General features: G+C 41.2%; 1 protein-coding gene across 4 annotated transcripts in view; it reads right to left on the bottom strand.

Annotated features, from left to right (window-relative positions):
* Nucleotides 1-14,343: 14,343 nt before the first annotated feature.
* Nucleotides 14,344-20,071, bottom strand: part of FOXP1 (forkhead box P1) — a 376,461-nt gene continuing 370,733 nt past the window's right edge. For all 4 annotated transcript variants that reach the window (XM_041425693.1, XM_041425694.1, XM_041425695.1 and 1 more), the window contains one exon: nt 14,344-18,549. In XM_041425693.1, coding sequence (XP_041281627.1) covers nt 18,405-18,549 — 145 coding nt within the window. In that variant the 3' untranslated portion in view covers nt 14,344-18,404. The remainder of the gene's footprint in view (nt 18,550-20,071) is intronic.

The following is a 20,071-nucleotide window of genomic DNA, read 5'->3' as shown; positions in this document are numbered from 1 at the left end:
TTGCTATGTTTTCCACTGGCACTGCTTTCTATTGTGGGATTTTAGAGAGCATTCCTTGAGGGGCTGGTGACAGTTGTGCTCTGGGTTGTGGCCCCTCAGGTCTTGAAAACATCCAGGTTCAGGGATTCCACAACAAACCACTCCAGTGATTAATGATCCTTACAAGGATTTTATTTTTTATTCTCTCTCCAGACTGAACCTCTCTCATTTCACCCCCTCTGCCACAGGCAGGGACACTTTCCACTAGACCAGGCTGATCCAAGCCCCACCTGACCTGGTTTGAACTCTTCCAGGATGGAGCAGCCTCAGCTTCTCTGGGCAACCTGTGCCAAGTTCTCACCACCCTCACAGGTCAGCATTTCTTCCTAATTACTTTCACTTCATCAGGGTCAGTGCAGTGTGGTGCTGGATAACCACCTTTCTTATTTTCATCTGGCATGAACATTTCTGCTCATGTGTGCCTTGAAATACCCACATTTCCCACGTGACCTCAAAAATCCCCATCACTCTCCAGCAGCATCCCCTGCCATGGTCCCACCCTGCCTTGCTCCTGGGATCTGTCTGTGCTTCTTTGATGGCTGAGAGGGATAGAGGGCATCCACAAAGAGCTTGAATTGGCATTGTTGGCAAAATACAGAGCCCTTCTCCATGTGCTGTGACATCAGGGAATGGTGAGAGGGACAGGCACATTTTCCCTGAGCAGGAGCTCCCTGTCTCAGAGGCAGGAAGCATTTCAGCCCTGTGAACCTCATACTTTAGCTAATCCAGAACGCTGCAGGGAGCTGGGGCTCACTAACTCAGCCCTGTGGCATCCTGACACAACTGTGTGGCTTCTGGAACCCAAACCAGCATTTCTACCTGGTCATCTGCTGTACTACCTGGTACATCTGATAACCTGATAAATCTGATAACCTGATAAATCTGATAACCTGATAAATCTGCCTGGCCAAGGCTTGCTTGGGGTCCCCCACTCAGGACAGGGAGAGGCAGGGATTGCACACACCAGCTGCCCCCCAGCCCTGGATGCTGCAGCAGTTGTTTTCCATTGCACCCACGGCCACGTGTCACCTGGTGTTATTTGGAGTGTGTGCCACTTGCAAAGCCTTTTTCATGAACATAAGCTGGAAATTACTGATTCTTACCTTACACAGCTAGTATAAAAGCACTAATGTCCTAATGAAGAGTCTCACTTAGCTAAATGCTTCATACAGCTGAGTAAAACAAAGAATTTTACTAGAGCTTAACCCAGTCGTTAATAAGCTTTTTAACCCTGACCTTTCAAATCAATGATCTACCACTGGTTTTACCTTTCAAGAAGGAATTCCATTTTCAAGTGATAAAACATATTTTGCACTCCTTACAATCTAATGATTATTCTCAGCGTTACTGGATATATGAGGCCATCAAACCATTAGAAGGTATAAAATGTATTAATGTACAGCATTCACGGCTACATTTGCTTTAGAGTCAATAAAAGGGAAACAATTTATAAAGGGCATTTATGCTCATTACGGAATATCGATAGATTGTTTCTCCCATCATTCCTGAAGTATGAAGGACTCCCCTCCATGATGGATAGGAGAGGATTTGCATAAACTCTTTGCTCAAACTCCTCCAGCACTGAGCTGTGTGCAGGGGTCTGTGGCCAAGCTTTGGGCTGGAATGTGTGGGAGAACCTACGAATTCTTCCTTTCCAGGGGACTGAGCATCTCAGATTGTGAGGTTTTCACAGCAGCCAGTGAAGGTTCTGTAGACAACTACAGCGCTTTCAGCACCAGGCAGGAATTGTCACAAGGCTGTGGGCAAATGGAATCAGTGTTGGAAAAGACAGGAATCTGTTTGTGAGGAAGGTCAGGGCTGGAGCACAAAAATGAGGGCAGAGGTTTGCTGGGCACCTTCATAAGCAGGGGGAGGGACTTTTTGACACGTACAGGGAAAAAAAAGGGGAAGGAATTACAGGGAGGGTAGAAGATGCTGTAGGAGCACTATAGCTATAGCTAGAGGCAGAAATTTTAGAGTCTATCCTAGTGAATAACAACTGCAGAAATATAATAACTATGAGGAGTCGAGTGATTAAGGCACTGGCCTGAGTCTCAGCAGACCTGGATTTGGTTCCTGGCTGTTTTCAGATTTCTGTCTGACTTTTGGCAAGCCTCTTCAACTCTCTGTGCCTTGGTTTCCCATCTGTTAAAGAGGAATAATAATATTTCCTTTCTACTCCAGCAGCAATCTCTTCTGGGCAGGCACTGTCTCTCTCATGGCATGTACAGGACTTTGCCCTTGGATTTTGATACCTGCCCTAAAGCAGGAAATAGGGATAGGGATCACCATGCCATGGAAGCCCACTTTTTAATATTTTCCCGTTACTAAGGGCCTAAAAGGTGTACTACAACTTGTTAAATAGAGTTCTTAATATCAGTTCTTCCAGGACAAAAGAAAATAATATCAATCAGTAAGTTGGAAAAGGAAAGTGATTCACCTCCCTATTAAGATTTCTAAGTCTAAATGAATTTTCTGAAGTAGAAATATTCCAGATTGAAAGAACAGAGAAAACATTAGCCATGGCACAAAAGCAGAGTGTTGGCCTTCTCCATTTCTGATCTTGCTCCTCTACATGTCTGACTGCTCTATATGGACTGACCTTTCCAGCATTTCTCGCTGACAAGACATTTTCTTGGGGCACATAGTGGCTTCCTGACACGCACATGCTCCTGCCCATCTGGCAGGGTGGAGTTGTGCCCACTCAGAGGCACACACACCCTGCAAGGGAGACTGGGTAATATCAATTGCAAAGCACTGGTTGAAGAGAACAACCAGTAAATATATAAAATTAAATCTCAGCTGCAGAGGCTTTCTGGTAATAAGCAGTCCCAATTAGAAATGCAAATGTCACTGAAAGGGAGCGTGTCTGTTGACAGTAGATTTGAGGAAAGCTTTGGGTTTAGTGCTAGTAAATTAATCTTTAATTATGAGCACACCTCACTTCTGAAAGAGGTGCCCTGCACTCACTGAACTGGCAGCATGTGAAAGTTTCAGGCTGCTGCTTTCTTCTGCCAAATGGAACATCTCACCCCAAAAGAGCTGAGGAGAATCTTGTTGGTTGCTTGTGGACTTAGAGCTCTGTGAGCTGGGGCTGGCCAGTGTCACTGACCCTCCAGACAGCCAGGAGTCACCAACCCCTTAAAAACATTGGTCTTAAAACATTCTGTCTCACATGCTCTTGATAAATATAAATATCTAGATGAAGAATTGTCAAAGTTTGGGAAAGAAAAACAGTCCCTGCTCCTGCAGTTCTCTCCTGCCCTCCATGCAGAGCACACTTTGCTGGCAGAGGGAGGACCACACCAAGCTACAGCAAACCCTTCTCCAGGCCAGCCATGAGAATGTTCAACACCTCCACTCCTGGGCTGGCTGGATTATTAAAACAACATTTCCACTTCCAAGTAAGTAAATAAATCTCACTGGCAAGTTTGTTTTGTGTCAGCCAACATCTTATCTCCCTGAAAACTGGGCTGGTGTCCTGCAAAGCTGAAAACTGAATAGTCTAAAACCTGAGAGCAACAGCCAAGAGATACACCAGATCCATCTTCTGAGGTAGCAGATACAGTGAAGTAAGCAAATACATTCTAGCAATCCTATTATTAAAGTTACAAAAATAATTTTGTTTCTTTAAGTTTGGAGTTACGAAACTTTGCTGTCATTTTCCCAGCAAGCTTTTGTTTTTTCAGCCTACAGCTAAAAAGCTTCACCCCAAAAGCTTCATTGCCTAAGAGAAGCCGTGCTGCAAACCCACCTCAAAAGGCCCAGAACACCTGGTTTCAGGCACAACAGGAAGATCAGAACATACCTTATCATAAATATGCATATGCGACGCCCGAGCCCGCCACCTTCTTGGAGTGATGCCATAATTGACGGAACAAAGTACAACAAGACTTCACATCACTGGTGGATCAGAAGAACAGAGGTAACTGAAAGGCTAGAAAATTACAGGTTTACTGACATTCTGCTCAACCTTACCCATTCTTTATTGAAAAGAGATAATAACTATCTATAGGAGAGCTGTCTTAAGACTCCATTCATTCCCTTTCGCTAGCCCAGCTGAGAGGTGGTATAATATAAAGCACACCAGCATCTGGCATGTCATTTAATTACACCTTCAGCTTGCTGGGAAAATGTTGGAAGTGTCAAGGTAAGCAAACTATAAAAATATATTTTGCTTGCTACAGGAGAGCTGCTGAAATGGCAAGCAGAGGCCGGCTCCAGATATTACTCTGGGTCTGTGAGAGGAAGGTGATGCAGAGGAGTCTAATTCATGAACAATTATCACCTTTTGATAAGACACCATCTGTTCCCAGCTGCCTGGCTCCAATTCCCCAACAAACACTTGGGAGTTCCTCTCCAAATAAACCACTGGTGCACCTGGAAAACAGAACTGTCAGCTCCAGTGAAGTTGTGCCTCCTTGCATCAGCACTGAGTGTGTCTCACTCTTTCAACCAAGAAGGAAAAAACTGTCAAAGAGAGTAAAATGCCAGCAACCACCACTGAAAGAGCTGCATAGGTCTTGGTTTAGCTCATCCACCTGATATGTGCTCTGCTCAACACTGAGATCACTTACAGTGATTAGAGATCACTTACAGTAAGGATGAAGGTGGACTAATATGCCTGTACTAGTGGGCACTTTTTAACTGTGACTTTTGCCCTGAGCTGATCCAAGGGGCTCTTTTAAAGAGCACAAGCTGATCAGCAAATCAGTCAGGTGGTGTGTTTCCCTGCAGAAGGCCAGTGCTATCCTCCAGTAGCCAAGGAGAAGCCCACAGCCCTGTGAAATAGCCAGCAGTGGAGGACTTCCAGGTTCTTGCCGTGTCTGTGTTTCTACTCCACTACGTTTGTAAGATTAGAGATTAAAAATTAAATTAGAGATTTACATTTCAAAAATAAAAATTTACATTTGAAAAAAATGTAAATCTCTAATTTCAGACAGCAGGGCTGAGATTGTGTTGTGGTTGGAGCATGACAGGGAGTTACATCCATCCCATGGTACCAAGAGAACTTGGCTGCATTAGGCTGAAGCTCTTTGAGCACCACTCCTGCAGCACCATCCTGCTCTCAAGTCACTGCGTATTTAAAAGGTCAGTTCTCATTGTCACTCCTGTGAAATAAGGTTAGCCTCTCCATCAATACTTCCTCTAGGCCTTGATGCTGTGCACACCAGGCACAGGAGCATTGAGGAGGGGACTCAGCATCCTACCCCAGTCTGCACAGATAACCTCACTGCTGGTTAAACCAAAGATGACCCCTGAGCCTTTGACCCTGGGGGCTGGCCTGGTTACAAAGAATTGAAGTGAGAGAAATAAATCACGGGGTTTTTTTCCTTTGTTTATTGGGCGGGGTGGGAGGAAAGGAGAAGAAAGTTCAGCACAGAAATTAGTCACCTTGTTTTGTTCTTACTAATGGAAATTTCTCAGAAACCAAAATAAAGGGTGCCATATAAGAACCCGAAGACTACAAAATTAGCTTGAACCCACATCCTAACTTTTAAACCCAGAGCATGAATGCAGGTGTCTGCAGCTGACCATGGTATTTTTTTCAGCTCATCTGAGGTATGAGTCACTTCCATCAAAAGAGGAGGATGCCTTGATCTGTGTGCGAGCGAGCTGCGGAACAGCAGCTGTTGGAGCAAATACAAACATTCATGCCAAGGATTGTAAGGATGGAGTTTATCTAATATGTAAAAAAACACCTGCTGCAAATGAAAAATTACACCCACAACCACCTGAATAAGATAAGCAAATGATGGGGGAAATGAAGAGACAGGTTTATTATTAATGTAAGTTGGAACTTTTGAACCAAACATCTCTTTTGCAATGGAACAGTAGGATGCACAAGGAAATAGCACTCCTTGCCCCAGACCTGCTCAGCAGCATTTATTTTGCCTAAGTGATTTTCTTTTCTTTGCTAAGTCTGGTAGAGATGAAAACACTAACCCAAAGAAGATAATTAAAAGCTAAATGAAACCACATACAGCTGTGCTACTACATGGCTAATGAACATGCAAATATATACATATGACAAGGACATAATGCGGGCTGGCTGCCTTGAGTGGTTAGTGCAGATTTCCAAGAGCTGGAAATGCTATTGATTATAACTGAGCTAAACTTCCTGACTCCAGACTTCAAAGATCAGCCTCAATATAATCATCAGGCAGCATATGGGAGCGTGGCTGCAAGGAGCTGATGAATAATGGCTTGGGGGCCTGAATGTTTGCACGTAGGGTGGGAGATGTCCTGGAGATGCCCTCTGGGCTGTGGAGTGCAGGCTCCTTGGCAGCCAGGACCAGCACCACAGAATCCTCCTCAGCATCTTGGCATACTCGGTCCTGCTGACAATTAGGGTTTTGGAGTTATGGGTTTTAGCTGGGATATTTATTTTTCCTTTCCCACTTCACTTGGCAAGAGGCTGATATGCGGTGGAGACATTTTTGGGAGGACCAGGGAGGGAGGTAACAGATACAAGGCAAAGCTTCTGGGGTCCTGTAAACAGGAGCACGAGCAGCATGGAAAGGCTCTCTCTCATCTGAGGGTCTGCTGCCACATCCACATGGAAGAAAAATCTGATTTCCCTTACTAATTAAAAGCCACCCAGCTGGGAGTAACTCCCCAGCCCACTCAGAGATGAGAGAAGGAAGTCAGGGTTCAGCCCTGCACCAGGTTCTCCCACAGAAGAGACATGGTTCCACTGGCCACAGCAGCACTGTAATATCCACTGGGGATATCACAGAGACAGAGAAAAACTCTCTCCTCCTCCATGACGACCACAGAAAGGCCACACAGACTTGGGCATGGCCAGGAGAGAAGCATGGAGGGATGGAGCACAACCTGAGATGTGGATGGAGATGACTGATCCACCAGGATGGCTGAGAGAAGGGACACCTACCAAAAAAAGAAACCAAAAAAAACCAAATTTGTGCGGAACACAATGGTTAGTGCATAAAAATTAATCAAGTACTACAATGACTTGCTTTATTCATAATACTTAATGGTCATGTAATAGGAGTTTTTATTCAGCAGTTAAAGTTCATAAGTGCAGGTTTTACATGTAGAAAGGTATTATGCTGATAGTTTAATTACACACCTTTCTGCACACCAAAGGAAATGGGTTATGCGGGTTTTATAATTAAAGACGGACTTCTGAGGGGAAATGAACTTTGCAGTTAGCTACATAATATTTGATTTTTATCAGATGTTTTTGTTTTGAATTTGCCAGCACTTTGTGGTGGTGTAAACAGGTGAGAGTGCTCCAGACTGCATGAGGTGTCAGGAGAAGCTTTGAAAAGGCAGCAGAAAGTAGCCATATTTAAAAATAGCCAGTGTGAGCATGAGGTATAAACATCATGTGTTTGGAAAGCTCTCCAGACTCTGCCCATGCAATTATGCACACTGCAAGTCTGTCCAGTACGTCTAGGAAACAGGGGAATAAACCCAACCCAACAAGTAAGTGAAAAATAAACCCCAGTGCTTGCCAAAATAATAAAAAACTTCACTTTTTATTTCTCTGATTTTTGTTTTAAATTCATTTCATGGCCAGTGAATACAATTTTCCCCTCCTGCCTGCCTACAGAGGCAGCAAAGCCAAAAATGTGATGGATGTTTGTGTGTGCACGTTTGCTGTTGGAATACACAGGACCACTCTCAATATTAAAGGCAGAGAGTGGCTTGAGCTGCTGCCAGGTCACAGCCAGCTCCTGCCATTTCCTAATAACCATGTGGATGTCTGTACTCAACAAGGTGGGGCTGGGGAGGTCTGCAGTGCTCGGGATTCCCCCTTTTCAAGTTTTAGGAGGGTTTATTTAGCATAACCTTATTCCTATATACATATTAAAGCACATTAAAAGGATATGTGGGAATATATATATATATATATTTATATGTACATATAGATATATTTATATAAATTATTATATATTTATAAACTGCTAGGAGACATCAATTTATTTGTAAACTACTAGGAGCGATCTATTTTTTTTAACACAGCAAATAGGCCTGCAAGCATTTTTCTAAAGTCTAATATATTTCAAACCTCACCAACTGCTCCTCCCCTCATGTGATATAAACTGACAGGCTCAGGCTTTTATTGTGCCCAGCACAAATGAACATTAACTAGTGGGTTGAACAAAAAAAAAAAAACCACCAACAAAACAAAACCAACAAAAAAAAAAAAAAAAAAAAACAAAGCCAAAAGAAGAAAACAAAAGACTTTCCAAAAACAATAAGCAAGGGCAAGGCCTGAAATATTTTGAGCACGCCCTTTCCTTTCTGGCAGGACTGGGAGTGACTGCCCTGGATATTATGGTTTGTTGGTGAAGGTGGAGTCCAGGTGATGGCAGACAGTGCTGCCTGTGACAGGGGGCTCCCTTGGCCCCTCTGGACCTGCCCAGAACATCTGAAATCAGGCATTTCACAGCCAAGTACAGAGCAATGATTCAAAAAACCCTTTTAACGGGCGTGGACACTCAACAATTACAACAGGAATAGTTGTGTAAAGAGTGCATCCAAATATAACTGGACATTTTTTTGAATTTCGTTGGCTAACTGCATAAATTAATGACAATGAGAAGAACTGTAACTGTTTTTCTCTAATTAAATCCATACATTTTGGCTCTTCTCATCATCGTTAACATACTGTTAAAAGTGCTGTTGCTGTATCTTTCAACCCTCAGCCTGCAATCAAGCCCTCGCTGCACTGTGGTGGATTTCAAACAGTCACTTGTTTAAAAATAGAAAGTGTTTTTTTTTAAAAAAAACAACTGACTGCCAACTGAATGCAAACAGGTAAAAATTAACATATGCAATTGTCAAGTGTCAGATTCAGCTCCTGAGCCACCAAGATTTACATTGCCTGGTGAGGGGCTCACAGCATTTTAAGGCTGTTTTGCCCACAGGCTGAAGTTGTGCAAATGAATAGATATCCTTAATTTTTATTTAAGTTACAGTGTGCTTTCTGCGTGGCTACCCATTATTTGCTCCATTATAATCTCCAAATTTCAACAAAATATCCCGTAATCCCAGAAGTAACAGCTCAGCCTCCACGGGGTAAATTCAGGGTGTGCCACAAGGTTACAGAGAGATGTTTTCCATGATATCCATATATCCATTCCTACCACTGGCACGAGTTCTCCACCCTTGCAACAGGGGATACTGCTCCAGTTTTTATTTTTAAAGTCTAACAAGGGTAATTATAACAGCATTAACAGATTTTTTACCCCCCCCCCCCCAATATAATATCAAAGACAGTGTTAGGGCAGAGTTATGATTAGATATTTTTTTACTGTATATGGAAATGTGTTAAAATTAATGTATGGCTCAGCCACATTTGCCCTCCACTGCTCTGTTCTGTAAAGCCACTTCTCCCATGAAGGGCAGCCACGAGTGAAGGGAGAACATCCAAATAACTATTTTGTAAACATTTGAGAAAGAGAGACAAATAGCCCCATGCAATCACACCATCTTAGCTCAAATACCCACTCAAAAACGAAATAATTCCTTGCTGAACGAGCCAAGCCTGGCTCTCTAAACCAGGAGGAATTGCGATGCTGGTAAACTTGCAGAAATATTTTTACAATTTTATTAGAGGTTTTAATTCAGTGCTTTATCTACCTCTGTTAGTCTGAAAAATAGCTTTAAATATTCAAGTGGTAATTAATGAATCTTTTATGTTGCAAATCAAACATTTTCATCTGCGCTGTGGTACAGTGGCAGTGAGAAGGAGGGGTTTAAAGTGTAATTGTTTCTCCTGTTCCCCTCGCAGCGCTGAATGCCTTTTTACCCTTTATTATATCATTGGCTTTTGCTTCAGTTCATCAGCACTTCGCCACATCTTATCGGTCGATATTTGCTGTCTATTTTTTATTTATTTTTTTTTTCAGTGCAAGATTTCTTACTGTGCCTTTGCCAGAGACATTCCTAAGGAGATGGAAACTCTCTGAATGTGGAATTTTCGCATGAGTGCAAAATAATAAAAAGCATGTGTGTATTAAAAAGGGATCAACTTAATGGGAAATGAGCATTGGGTTACATTAATATTCTATTACAGTAAAAATCATATTTAATAAATTTTCTCCAGATTTTTCAGGACCTTACTGTATTTTTCTAAGTCGGATGCCAATCCAAAGAAACAGTGTATATGATACATTTGATTTATGTTAAGTAAATAACCTGCACAGCCCATTTTTCAGTTTAAAAAAAAAATATTAAGTGTAGAAACACACACCAGACTGAAATGTGTGCTTAGTTTCCATCTGCTAGGAGGAATAGTGTTGGTCTTGTGCAGCAGAAAGCCTTTATAAACAGTATTCTATTTTATTGATGCTATATGTGGATTTTTATGTTATGTGGCAAGCGAAGGAGAATGAAAACACTGTAATTTATCCAAAACCATAAAATTATACTAGTACTAAAGTAATTACTTCACATATTAAAATACAGTTTCCTTTGCTTTCTTTTGTCATCACATAAAACGAGGCGTTGAGCGCGGCAGCGCGGAGGGGCCGGCACTGCTCTTGCCTCCACAAAGGATTGACACATCCCGGATCAGACACTATATCACCCGACCCTTGTTGTTCTGTGACCCTAATTAATATTATACTCGCTGACATTTATGTATCAGAGCAATAAGCTAAACAGGAAACAATTTATGTCACCTAAAGCTTTTTAACAAATCGATGCAACTATTTGTAATTGCTTGTTTCACAAGATTAAAAGTACTCAGCCTTGATCTTCGCCCACAGTTTTGTGGCCAACATGACCTGTGCTTCCGTTGTAAAATAGGAGAGTTAGTGATCAGCACCTATTTCCATCAAGTAATCCATATTGCTAATATTTCTGGAATTTTAATGTAGTTACAATTTATAGCCGATCAAATGTGGTTACCTAAATTGCTGTTGCTAGTAGACAGTTTAACTGTCTTTATTAATTACAGTATAATTTAATGTTTGAGTACAGGCACTTGTGTTGGTCATTTTTACAGCCAAAGCAGTTATGTGCCTTATGACGAACCATTTTAGCATTTTCAATGGAAATTTGCTAATATGATGAGTGATAAAAATGTCAAACTCTGGTAAATAATGGTTATTGCTTTGGCTGGAATTAATCCTTGAAAGGACGGTTACCTTCAAATTAACATTATAACTTGAAGAAAAAAAATGTTTTTCATGCTTCTGAGAGGCATAAAAAGTGGTCACTGGGCTCCTCTAAATAAATACAGACAAAATGGCAAAAAGTGGGGGGTTTTTTTCCCCTTTTTCTTCAGGCTGACAAAGAAAATTCCTGTGGAAGAAAGGAGGAGGGAGTGGTAAACACCCCAAGGTGATGTTGCTTGCCATTTCCAGCTCATGTACTTTGAAGATCTCTAGCCAAGGTAATAAAACAGGCCAAAAAGAAGGAATTTGCTATGTCCCAGCTCCAGGATTTGGGGAAAAAAGCAGGTGTGGACACCATGGAGGCTGCAAAGACACCTGAGGCCAAATCCCACCACCTCAGCCATCACTGCGGGGGACAATAGTGGTTTGTGGCTATGTGAGGATGAGGAGTGTTCAACGTGCCAGAATTAACCACCACTGCTGCGAGGATGAAAGATAGCCCTGATTAACACACCATTAAATGAACGTTTAACATCATCATTGAAGACTGAGCCTGATTAATAGGTCAAGAAGGGCTAATTACACCTTGTTGTCAGGAAGGGTGTGTATGTGTGGCTGCATGCAAGCACCAGGAATGGCCAGTCCCTTAAATTAGACCAATAATGTGAAGTTTGTCAGACTCTGTGATCATGGCCCAAGTTAAATGTCACTGATGGGATCATCTGCAGGGAGCAGGTGGGTGTGCAAGGAGCACATCAGCTGCCATGTCCTCCTGGGCCTGCAGCTCCTGAGCTTTTCCCTCTGGGACAGGAGAAACCCAGAAAAACTGCTCACAGGCTCCGGTTTTCTTTGGAAATTCCTCAGAGACGCATTGCCTCACCACTGCCCATAAAAGTGCTTTTCAGCTGTGGTGGAAAACAGCGTTTCTGCCTGGAAAAGGTATTTCCCAGCTGGCTGTTGCTGGTGGAGTAGGAAGGCATTGTGTGATGTCCCGTGATGGAGCAGCCAGGGAGGAGGAATGTGATTAACAACACAAAGATGATACAGAAGGTGGCCAAGAGCCAGATTCCCATCCGCTGCTCCAGGCAGCACTGACTGGGACAGGATGGTCCTGCTGCTCATCTCAGTGCCAACTCCTCAGCACGAGCTCCACGTGGCGCCCACCCCAGCAGCTCCCCTTAAACCCGAGCCCACGGGCAGTCAGCAGATGACAAACATGACATTTGGAACCCCAAATCAACTTTCTGAGGTGAGATGCCCAGGGGGGTGGAGCCCCAATTAATCTGTGATGGCTTTGTAGCCTCTGACCTGCTGGGGCTCATCCAGGGACACGTTTCCTACCTGCAGCTGACTCCCCCCGTTTTACAGATCCACACCGTGCCAATCACCAGCTTCTGGCTCAATCCACTCTGCCCGTGACTTTGGAAAATTTAATCCCACAAATCCTCCCCAGTTTGCTAAAATCTCACTGGTGAGGGAAGTGCACCACACAACTAAGGCCAAATGTGTATTATCTGTATTTTGATTATTAAAATCTACCAGTCCATACCATTTGGGGACACACTATAATGAGTGTGCAAAGTTCCCCTCCCCCTCCCCCCAAAAAATAGTTATCTGGTGTAATTTTATGATAGAATATTTTTATAAAATCATTTGTACTAATTTAAGCATTTATCATTATATGCAAAAAGATTTCTTGATGAGAATATTATAGACGGTGCATGTTTTTGACATTAGCATTTTATTTGGATGACTAATCTTGCAGATGTGAAATTTTAATGAATTATTCATGAAAAATCTCTCCTCTGAAATTTCAGTTTGCTGCTAATGCTAGTTATTAAACATTTTATTTTTCTTTACAAAACTTGATGAGGAAAATAAATGTGTGCTTACTCAAAAGAAAAAGACGGTGGGTTTTTCCTTCAGTTTGTCTCAGGTGACAGTGCCAGTTGGGACTTTGCTCCTCACAGTTTTATGGACCAAAGGGTTGATCCTGCAAAGCCCTTTTGGCAGGGGTGCAGTGCACATTCCCAGCCCTTCCTACCAAAGCCAGCACCACCATTCCCATCAGGGCACTGCACCGGGGAGGAGCTGCAGGATGAAGACCCCAATCCTTTCCTTTGAGAAAGCAAACAACCCCCTGTGACCCCAATGGGCAAAACTGAAGGACTTTGTTGGAAAAGAAGATTAATTCCTTGAATGACAGTGTCTTCCCTGCTTCCAGCGCTCCAGCCTCACCCAGCTGCCCTGTACAGACTGTCCACAAATCCACCACTGAAGTGTTTTGTACTTGGATGTGGTTGGGGGAGACTCAAGGCAAGAGATGAGATTTGTCCATCCACAAATGAGCTAGGACATGGATGAGGTGCCCACGGATCAGGGACCATGGGATGTGACATCAGAGTCACTGTGGGGGGGGAACAACAAAACAAGAACTTTGGACATGGCAACTTGCATTACCAGTGTGAACAACCAGCATTTTTATTGCATTTGAGAATGCTATAATGTCAGTAATTAGTACTGACTACACAACATTTTTTATTGTCTGTATCAACAGACATGGAATGATGGAATTACAGTTGATGTAAGGAATGAGTTTCTTTTATGCCTTATCAAAAAAAAAAAAAAAATCTTGTTACTGGCAGCACATACACACGAAGCACCATGCTAACAGTCTGGACTGTACCATTTTCATCAAGGCTTATGGGTAGAAGATACTTGGTTACCTGTTCTGGGCCCATTAAAATGCAGTCCTGAACTGCAAATTCACCTCGCAAGACTAGAATACTAAATGACTTCTGAAACATCTAAAAAATCACTGTGAGTTCATTAACCAAAGGTACCAAAGGATTTCAAAAAGAGTTTAAACACATTTGTTGTTTTTTTTTTTTTTTTCCCCATGCTATAATGAACGTGAGATTATTGGCGACCTGAAAACTACAATAGTTCAAAATTATTTTAAAAAACTTTATATATATATATATTTATGTATGTATATATATAAAATATCTAATGATCTGCAATATTTGTAGAACCAGCATCCCTGCCCCGGTCTCTCCCCGAAGCTGAGCTCCAGGAAAGGGGAGGTGCAGGACCTGACGCGGGACTCTTGCGAGTGAGAATCAAAAAAAGGTCATTTTTTTTTGTGGTCACTTGTTCTACATAAGCCTTGATTTTTATTTTTTTTTGGTGTTTTTTTTTTTTTTTCCATTTCACTTCTAGTTGAATGCAGAAACCTAACAGGTTTTACATTTACAAACTTTTTTTTTTTTTTGTGGACAAGGAAGGCTTTGACTCTCATTCCTGACAGCGATTTACCTGATACATGGTACTACTTTCATAATGTACGCTTTTCTTTGAGAAAAAAAACATGTAACAAATTGTCTTTACATCTTGGCACCTTGTAAAGTTTTTTTTTTGTTTTTTTATACAAAAAGTTCAATAGTTTGACACTCCCCATTATTAATCACTACTTCACTGATAAACTTTGAAAGTGTGACCCTGGAATTCATCATGCAAAATATTTACTGCAGCAGGAGAAAAACATTTTTTTTAAACGATTTTTTTTTTCCTTTCAAATATATGAACTTTGTTTAAGACAGCCAGAAAAGGCAGTGGTAAGATAACAGAAGGGGTGGGAAAGTATCAAAAAAACCAGCTTAAACACAAAAACTGTACAAAAATGCTTCGATCAATGATAACAGGAGAAAAAAAAAAATCTGTCAACTATGTTACAATTTAAAAGCTGAAAAAAAAAAGGTCAGGGATTTTCTCCCACATGTCAGCAAATGTCATCCAATATTCTTAAAGCAAGGATAACTAAATAAAATACATGTGCAGCGTATTCTGCAATTCCATTACATACAGTAGTTTTTTTTTTTTCAAAGCTATTTTTTAGTATAGTTAATATAAAGCAGTTGCACAAAAAGCAAAAGGTGTTTTGACAAACAGGTCTGCATTTATTCCTTTTGAGGAATGATATCTAAAAAAAGGACCTTTCCACCTTTTCCTCCCTCCCCACCCTCCCCCCAAAAGACAAAGGCTCACACAGACACAGTGGGATATATATGTACAACATAATAAACCCCTCCCTAAAGAAGCAACTGTATATCCAAAGGGATACAGAATCAGAATTGTAAAAATCATAGTGAAGTTTGCTTGATGTAAAGCCTGAGATTTTCAGTTGGTTCTTCTGCAAGGCTGCAACACCTGCCAGATATGTTAAAACTCTAATTTTTTGTTTCTTTTTCTCTTTTTTTAATTTTTTTTATTTTTGCTACAGTCTTTAGACTAAGCATGCAAGACATACAACTAAGTGCAACTGAGTGAAATGTATTTTTTATTTACTCATTCCCTAACAGTTTGGACTGAGGTATGCGTACTAACAGTTTTCTCATGCTGTTATCTTTACTCATGTCTAGCTACACATGCTGAGAATGAACTAATCTACCAGATTTTTATCCCCCTTCTGAATACCGAACTAACCAGCAAACCACTCAGTTTTGAAGCACAGGGCTCAATTCTCATGATCCCTGTCTGGCTACCGCCGGCACGTCACGAAGCTGCCTGGATATAATTTAAACCAAAACTAAAAAAAAAAAAAAAGAAAAAAAAAGAAGAAAATGTTTCCAAATGACCACAGACTGCCCTTTTTTTTCTTTTTTTTTTCCTTGTCTTTTTGAAACAGAAAGCAGAGTTGAGTTTTATAAAAGTAACTGCCAATAAAATTTCTTGTACCAAAGCTTATGAGTGGACAGGAGTGTTATTTCCTTATGAAAAATGCTGACCAAAAACTAAACAAAACTGAGTAAATGTGCCAAGATCAACCAAAATTAAAGCAGACATCCCAGCACAGTCCCGGAACAGAAGTGGCACACAATCTGTAGAACCAAAGACCAAAAAATTTTTTTTTCCTTTTTATTCTAGAAATACCATTATGTCGTCCAGTTAAATTGTGGGAGCTTTTCTGTTCTCTTCTGTGTTTTATTAAACTGTCTCCTTTATGTGATACTCTAATTTTCCACGAAATAATTGTGTCTTTGCTTTCTTCAGCTCCCTTCTCATAGCTACCCCAGTAACACTGATTCCTAGTTTTAACCTCAAAAGCTCTCCTCAATTCCTCTTTACAGACTTTCATTTTGGTCACTGTAAAGAATTGCAAATAAAAAGTAACAACTTTGGTTCAGACATCTACTTGGCCTTCTAAATTTTCTAGAATAAAGGAGCAGTTTCCCTCTCAGGTTAGCAATAGCCCACATCTTTTCATTTCCCTCTAAATTCTTCAACCTCCTTTGATCAACAATAAGAGGATATTTGGCTTCATAAGATAAAGCATATAACAGAGAACATAATTTACCTTTGTGTAATATCTTTGGTAATTTTAGGAAAAAAAAAAGGTACAAAGAAGAATATAAATTAAGCTCTGAAAGGCTTTTCGAAATAATAAAAAAAAGCTACAGTCCTACATAAATAAATGAGTGACGGAAAAGTGGTTGCAGAATGAAAATGTTTAGGTGTTTGGTGACTGAGGTTTACTGACCTATGGCAACAGATTTTGTATGTCGTGTTTGCTTTGCAGAGCTTTGCCAGTTTTGCCTAACAAGCCCCGGCGCCAATTCTCTCCCAACTCTCCCGACTCCTCCAGCGAGGTTTCCATACTGGCTGGTGTAATATTGCATAACAATCCTAACTGCAGTACTGGATTTGCACAGCTGAAAATTAACACTTTAGCATTAGTGGGGCCCCGTCCTTATTAACTCCTGTAACAAGTTCAATCTGAAATCTAATTTGTATTCAAACAGATTAACGCCACCGAGCAATCCTGAACTGATGTTTAACCGTGAAACATCATCACCATGTACAGTAACAATTTGATGAAGTCATCTTTCCAACCACTATTTGCAAATGCAAATGTAAAAAAACAATAGAAAAAAATAGAGTTGTAATCATAAATGTTTAGGTGCCCATCTCGGTAATCTTAGATATTCCAGAAAGATTTGTTGACCCATTAGAACTCGTGTTAAACAACCGAGAACCTGCCACTGTACTATTCATTCTCTACTCAAAGTGAACTCTGTTGGTGCTGCATATGTTTCTTTGTGCTGTTCAATTTTGTGGCATTTGCTAATATTCACCGTTGCTGCCAAAAAAAAAAAAGAAATAAAAAAAAAATCAAAAAACCTAAACAAAACAAGAATATATTAAAAATACTGCTTTGTGGAATGAATCTGTGTTGCTTCCTACAGTGTTTCTATGTTCATCTGTCATTCATTCTCATTCTTGCAGTACTTCGTTCCTCTCTCTCCGTTGGACAACCCTTCCACATGTATCGTGCAGCATTTGGGACCTTTTCAAAAAACAACAACAACAAAAAAGGAGACACCGAAATGGAATGTTTTCCATAGCTAAAGAAAACATGGTGGCATCTGAAGGAAATTGGAATGAATGACAGAAAAAACTACAAACAATTCAATGACATTCAGCTTCGTATAATAAAAACACCTATTAACATTCATCACAAAGTACAGAAAACGTTGAAGCCTCCGAGAGGCCCTGGGCCCAGATGAGGCCTGAGGTCAGAACTTAAAATGGTAGAGGAGAAGTGGGGCGGGGGAAGAAAAGCAATACATTAAAAAGTTTGGGATAATTTTTTCTTTGAACCCCTCCCCGATATACACGCTCACACGCACGCACACATACCCACACACGTGCACACACAGGCCTTCCCCATCCCAAATGGAAGCAAAAAAAAAAAACCAAAAAAAACAAAAGAAACCAACCAACGAAACAAAAAAAAAAAAAATGGAGTAAAGGCAGTGATAATCAACATGCAGTACTGTGCAAATATGTTGTCCATTGGAATCCTTAAAATCTGGGCAAAGACTTGATCTGCAGTTCAGGTGTACATGCTCAGTTTGATGTCCTCAAGTGTCCAAAATTGGCAGGACCTGCAGTCCACAGCTGGCTGCTAAATGCAAGTGAATCAGTTTAGCAAATTTACAACACTGATGTTGACTGTAAGAGAGGAAAATCCCAAGTACCAAACAAGTCCATCCAATGCACAGAGTACAAATTCCTTTTTTCAACAAAAAGTAGAAAAATCAAAAATACTCCCAAATGGGATACTTGATGGCACTAAGAGTTAACATATTTCATAGTTGTCAAAGTGGACTGAGAATCCTCCAGACTGTACAATAATGGAGAGATTTCACAGCTAAGTTTGACGTGTTCTTCCAATCTTCATTCTCAGGATAACGATGTCAGACATACTCATTCTATGTCCTCATTTACAGGTTCATCTTCATAATCTCTGTCGTGATCAAAATCTGGACTGTGGTTGGCTGTTGTCACTAAGGATAGTGGGCCTTCATTTTCATCTGGGTCTAATGGTTCTTCTTTGACATGCACAGGGTGCCTGGAAAACAAAACAACAGACAATCAGCAAGTTGCTCATTAAAAAATGGTTTTGACAGCACAGGTGGTTTGGGGGGTGCAGACCTGGAGGGCCAGGTCTGAGAGCTCCAGGCCACCAAGGAGAAGACCCTCAATGTCTGTGCTGGCCACAGAAGCCAAGCTAAGCACTGTGTCCCAAGTAACAATCAAGAGGAAAAGAGTGAACAGCCTCAAGTTGCCCCACAGGATGTTTAGGCTGGATATTAGGAAAAATTTCTTACAGGCTGCCCAAGGGAGTGATGCAGTCACTGCACTCAGAAGCCTTCAGAAAACACGTGGACGTGGCACTTAAAACACGGTTTAGTGGTGGGCTTGGCAGTGCTGGGTTAATGGCTGGACTCAACAATCCTAAAGGGCTTTTCCAAGCTTAATGATTCTAAGATCCCACAAAGGCTGTGCCGGGCAGGCAGCACTCAGCCTCCCCGGGAAAACACTCTGGGAGGAGCACCTTGATAGGGTTTCCGTCTTGGGATGGAGAGAAAACGCTCTCAGCTGACACATTAAGTTAATGTGATCTTTGGATAAATAAGTGGAATATGCATCCGAAGGGGAAGGCAGCGGCCTGCCAAGGCCTCGGCGCGGCGCGGGCCGGGCTAATCATCCTCGCTGTGTGTGCAGCGTCTCTCGTTAACATGCAGAACCTGTGAGACAACTCTCCAGAGGACGACCCCAAGTGAGGTTCTATCATTAATCAACTTCAAGCAAACACAGCAAAGAGACACCATGATACATGCTTTAAACTCCAAATTAATGCATATTTTTACAAACTGTCAATAAGGGAAGAAAAGCCCTGCCAGGAAACACAAACAGAGAGGAAAAGGCTCGCTCAACACAACAATATGATAAGAAAGCACAGTCCTAACGAGAATAATAACACTGTCAGCTGTAAACAAGGCAGAACATGATCCCCAGCTCATGGTGGGCACAAGGATGTACTAAAAAGATGAGATCTGCCAAATTTCTCATTACAGCAAAGCACATGAATAACCCGCAGGGGAATGGGGCTTGGTCATTCAAAACGGGTACGATAACAATTGAAAAATGTTGTTCGTAAATCATATTTACAACAAATCCTATACAAATACAAATTACCTTTTTTTACCTCTTTTTTTTTTTTTTTTTTTTTTGTTCAGCAGCTTTTCAAATGTAAAGTAGCCATGTGAGTCAATAGTGTCTTGTTGGTGGGACTTTATAGGAAAGTAGGATTTTATTGACATTACCAAGTATTAATAATGCGACACAGCGATGGAGACCCTGTTTGCTTCCTAAATAATTGATGTTGTAGGCAATCCCTTAAAATAAAGTGTTAATGAGTTCAAGTCCCACTCTGTCTCTCACTGAGATGATATCCACCTCCAAGACTCATGTTTTTTCTTCTGTGCAGGCTGATTTAACCCTTTCACATATGCAACATGAACACACAAGCTGAAGCACACACCTTCACAGTAAGAACTTTTCCTCTGCTTGCACAGCTTTGCCTTAAA

The sequence above is a fragment of the Onychostruthus taczanowskii genome, unplaced genomic scaffold, assembly GCF_017590055.1.
Source record: "Onychostruthus taczanowskii isolate IOZ18803 unplaced genomic scaffold, ASM1759005v1 scaffold9, whole genome shotgun sequence".
NCBI lineage: Eukaryota > Metazoa > Chordata > Aves > Passeriformes > Passeridae > Onychostruthus > Onychostruthus taczanowskii.
This window is presented reverse-complemented; position numbering and strand designations above follow the sequence as displayed.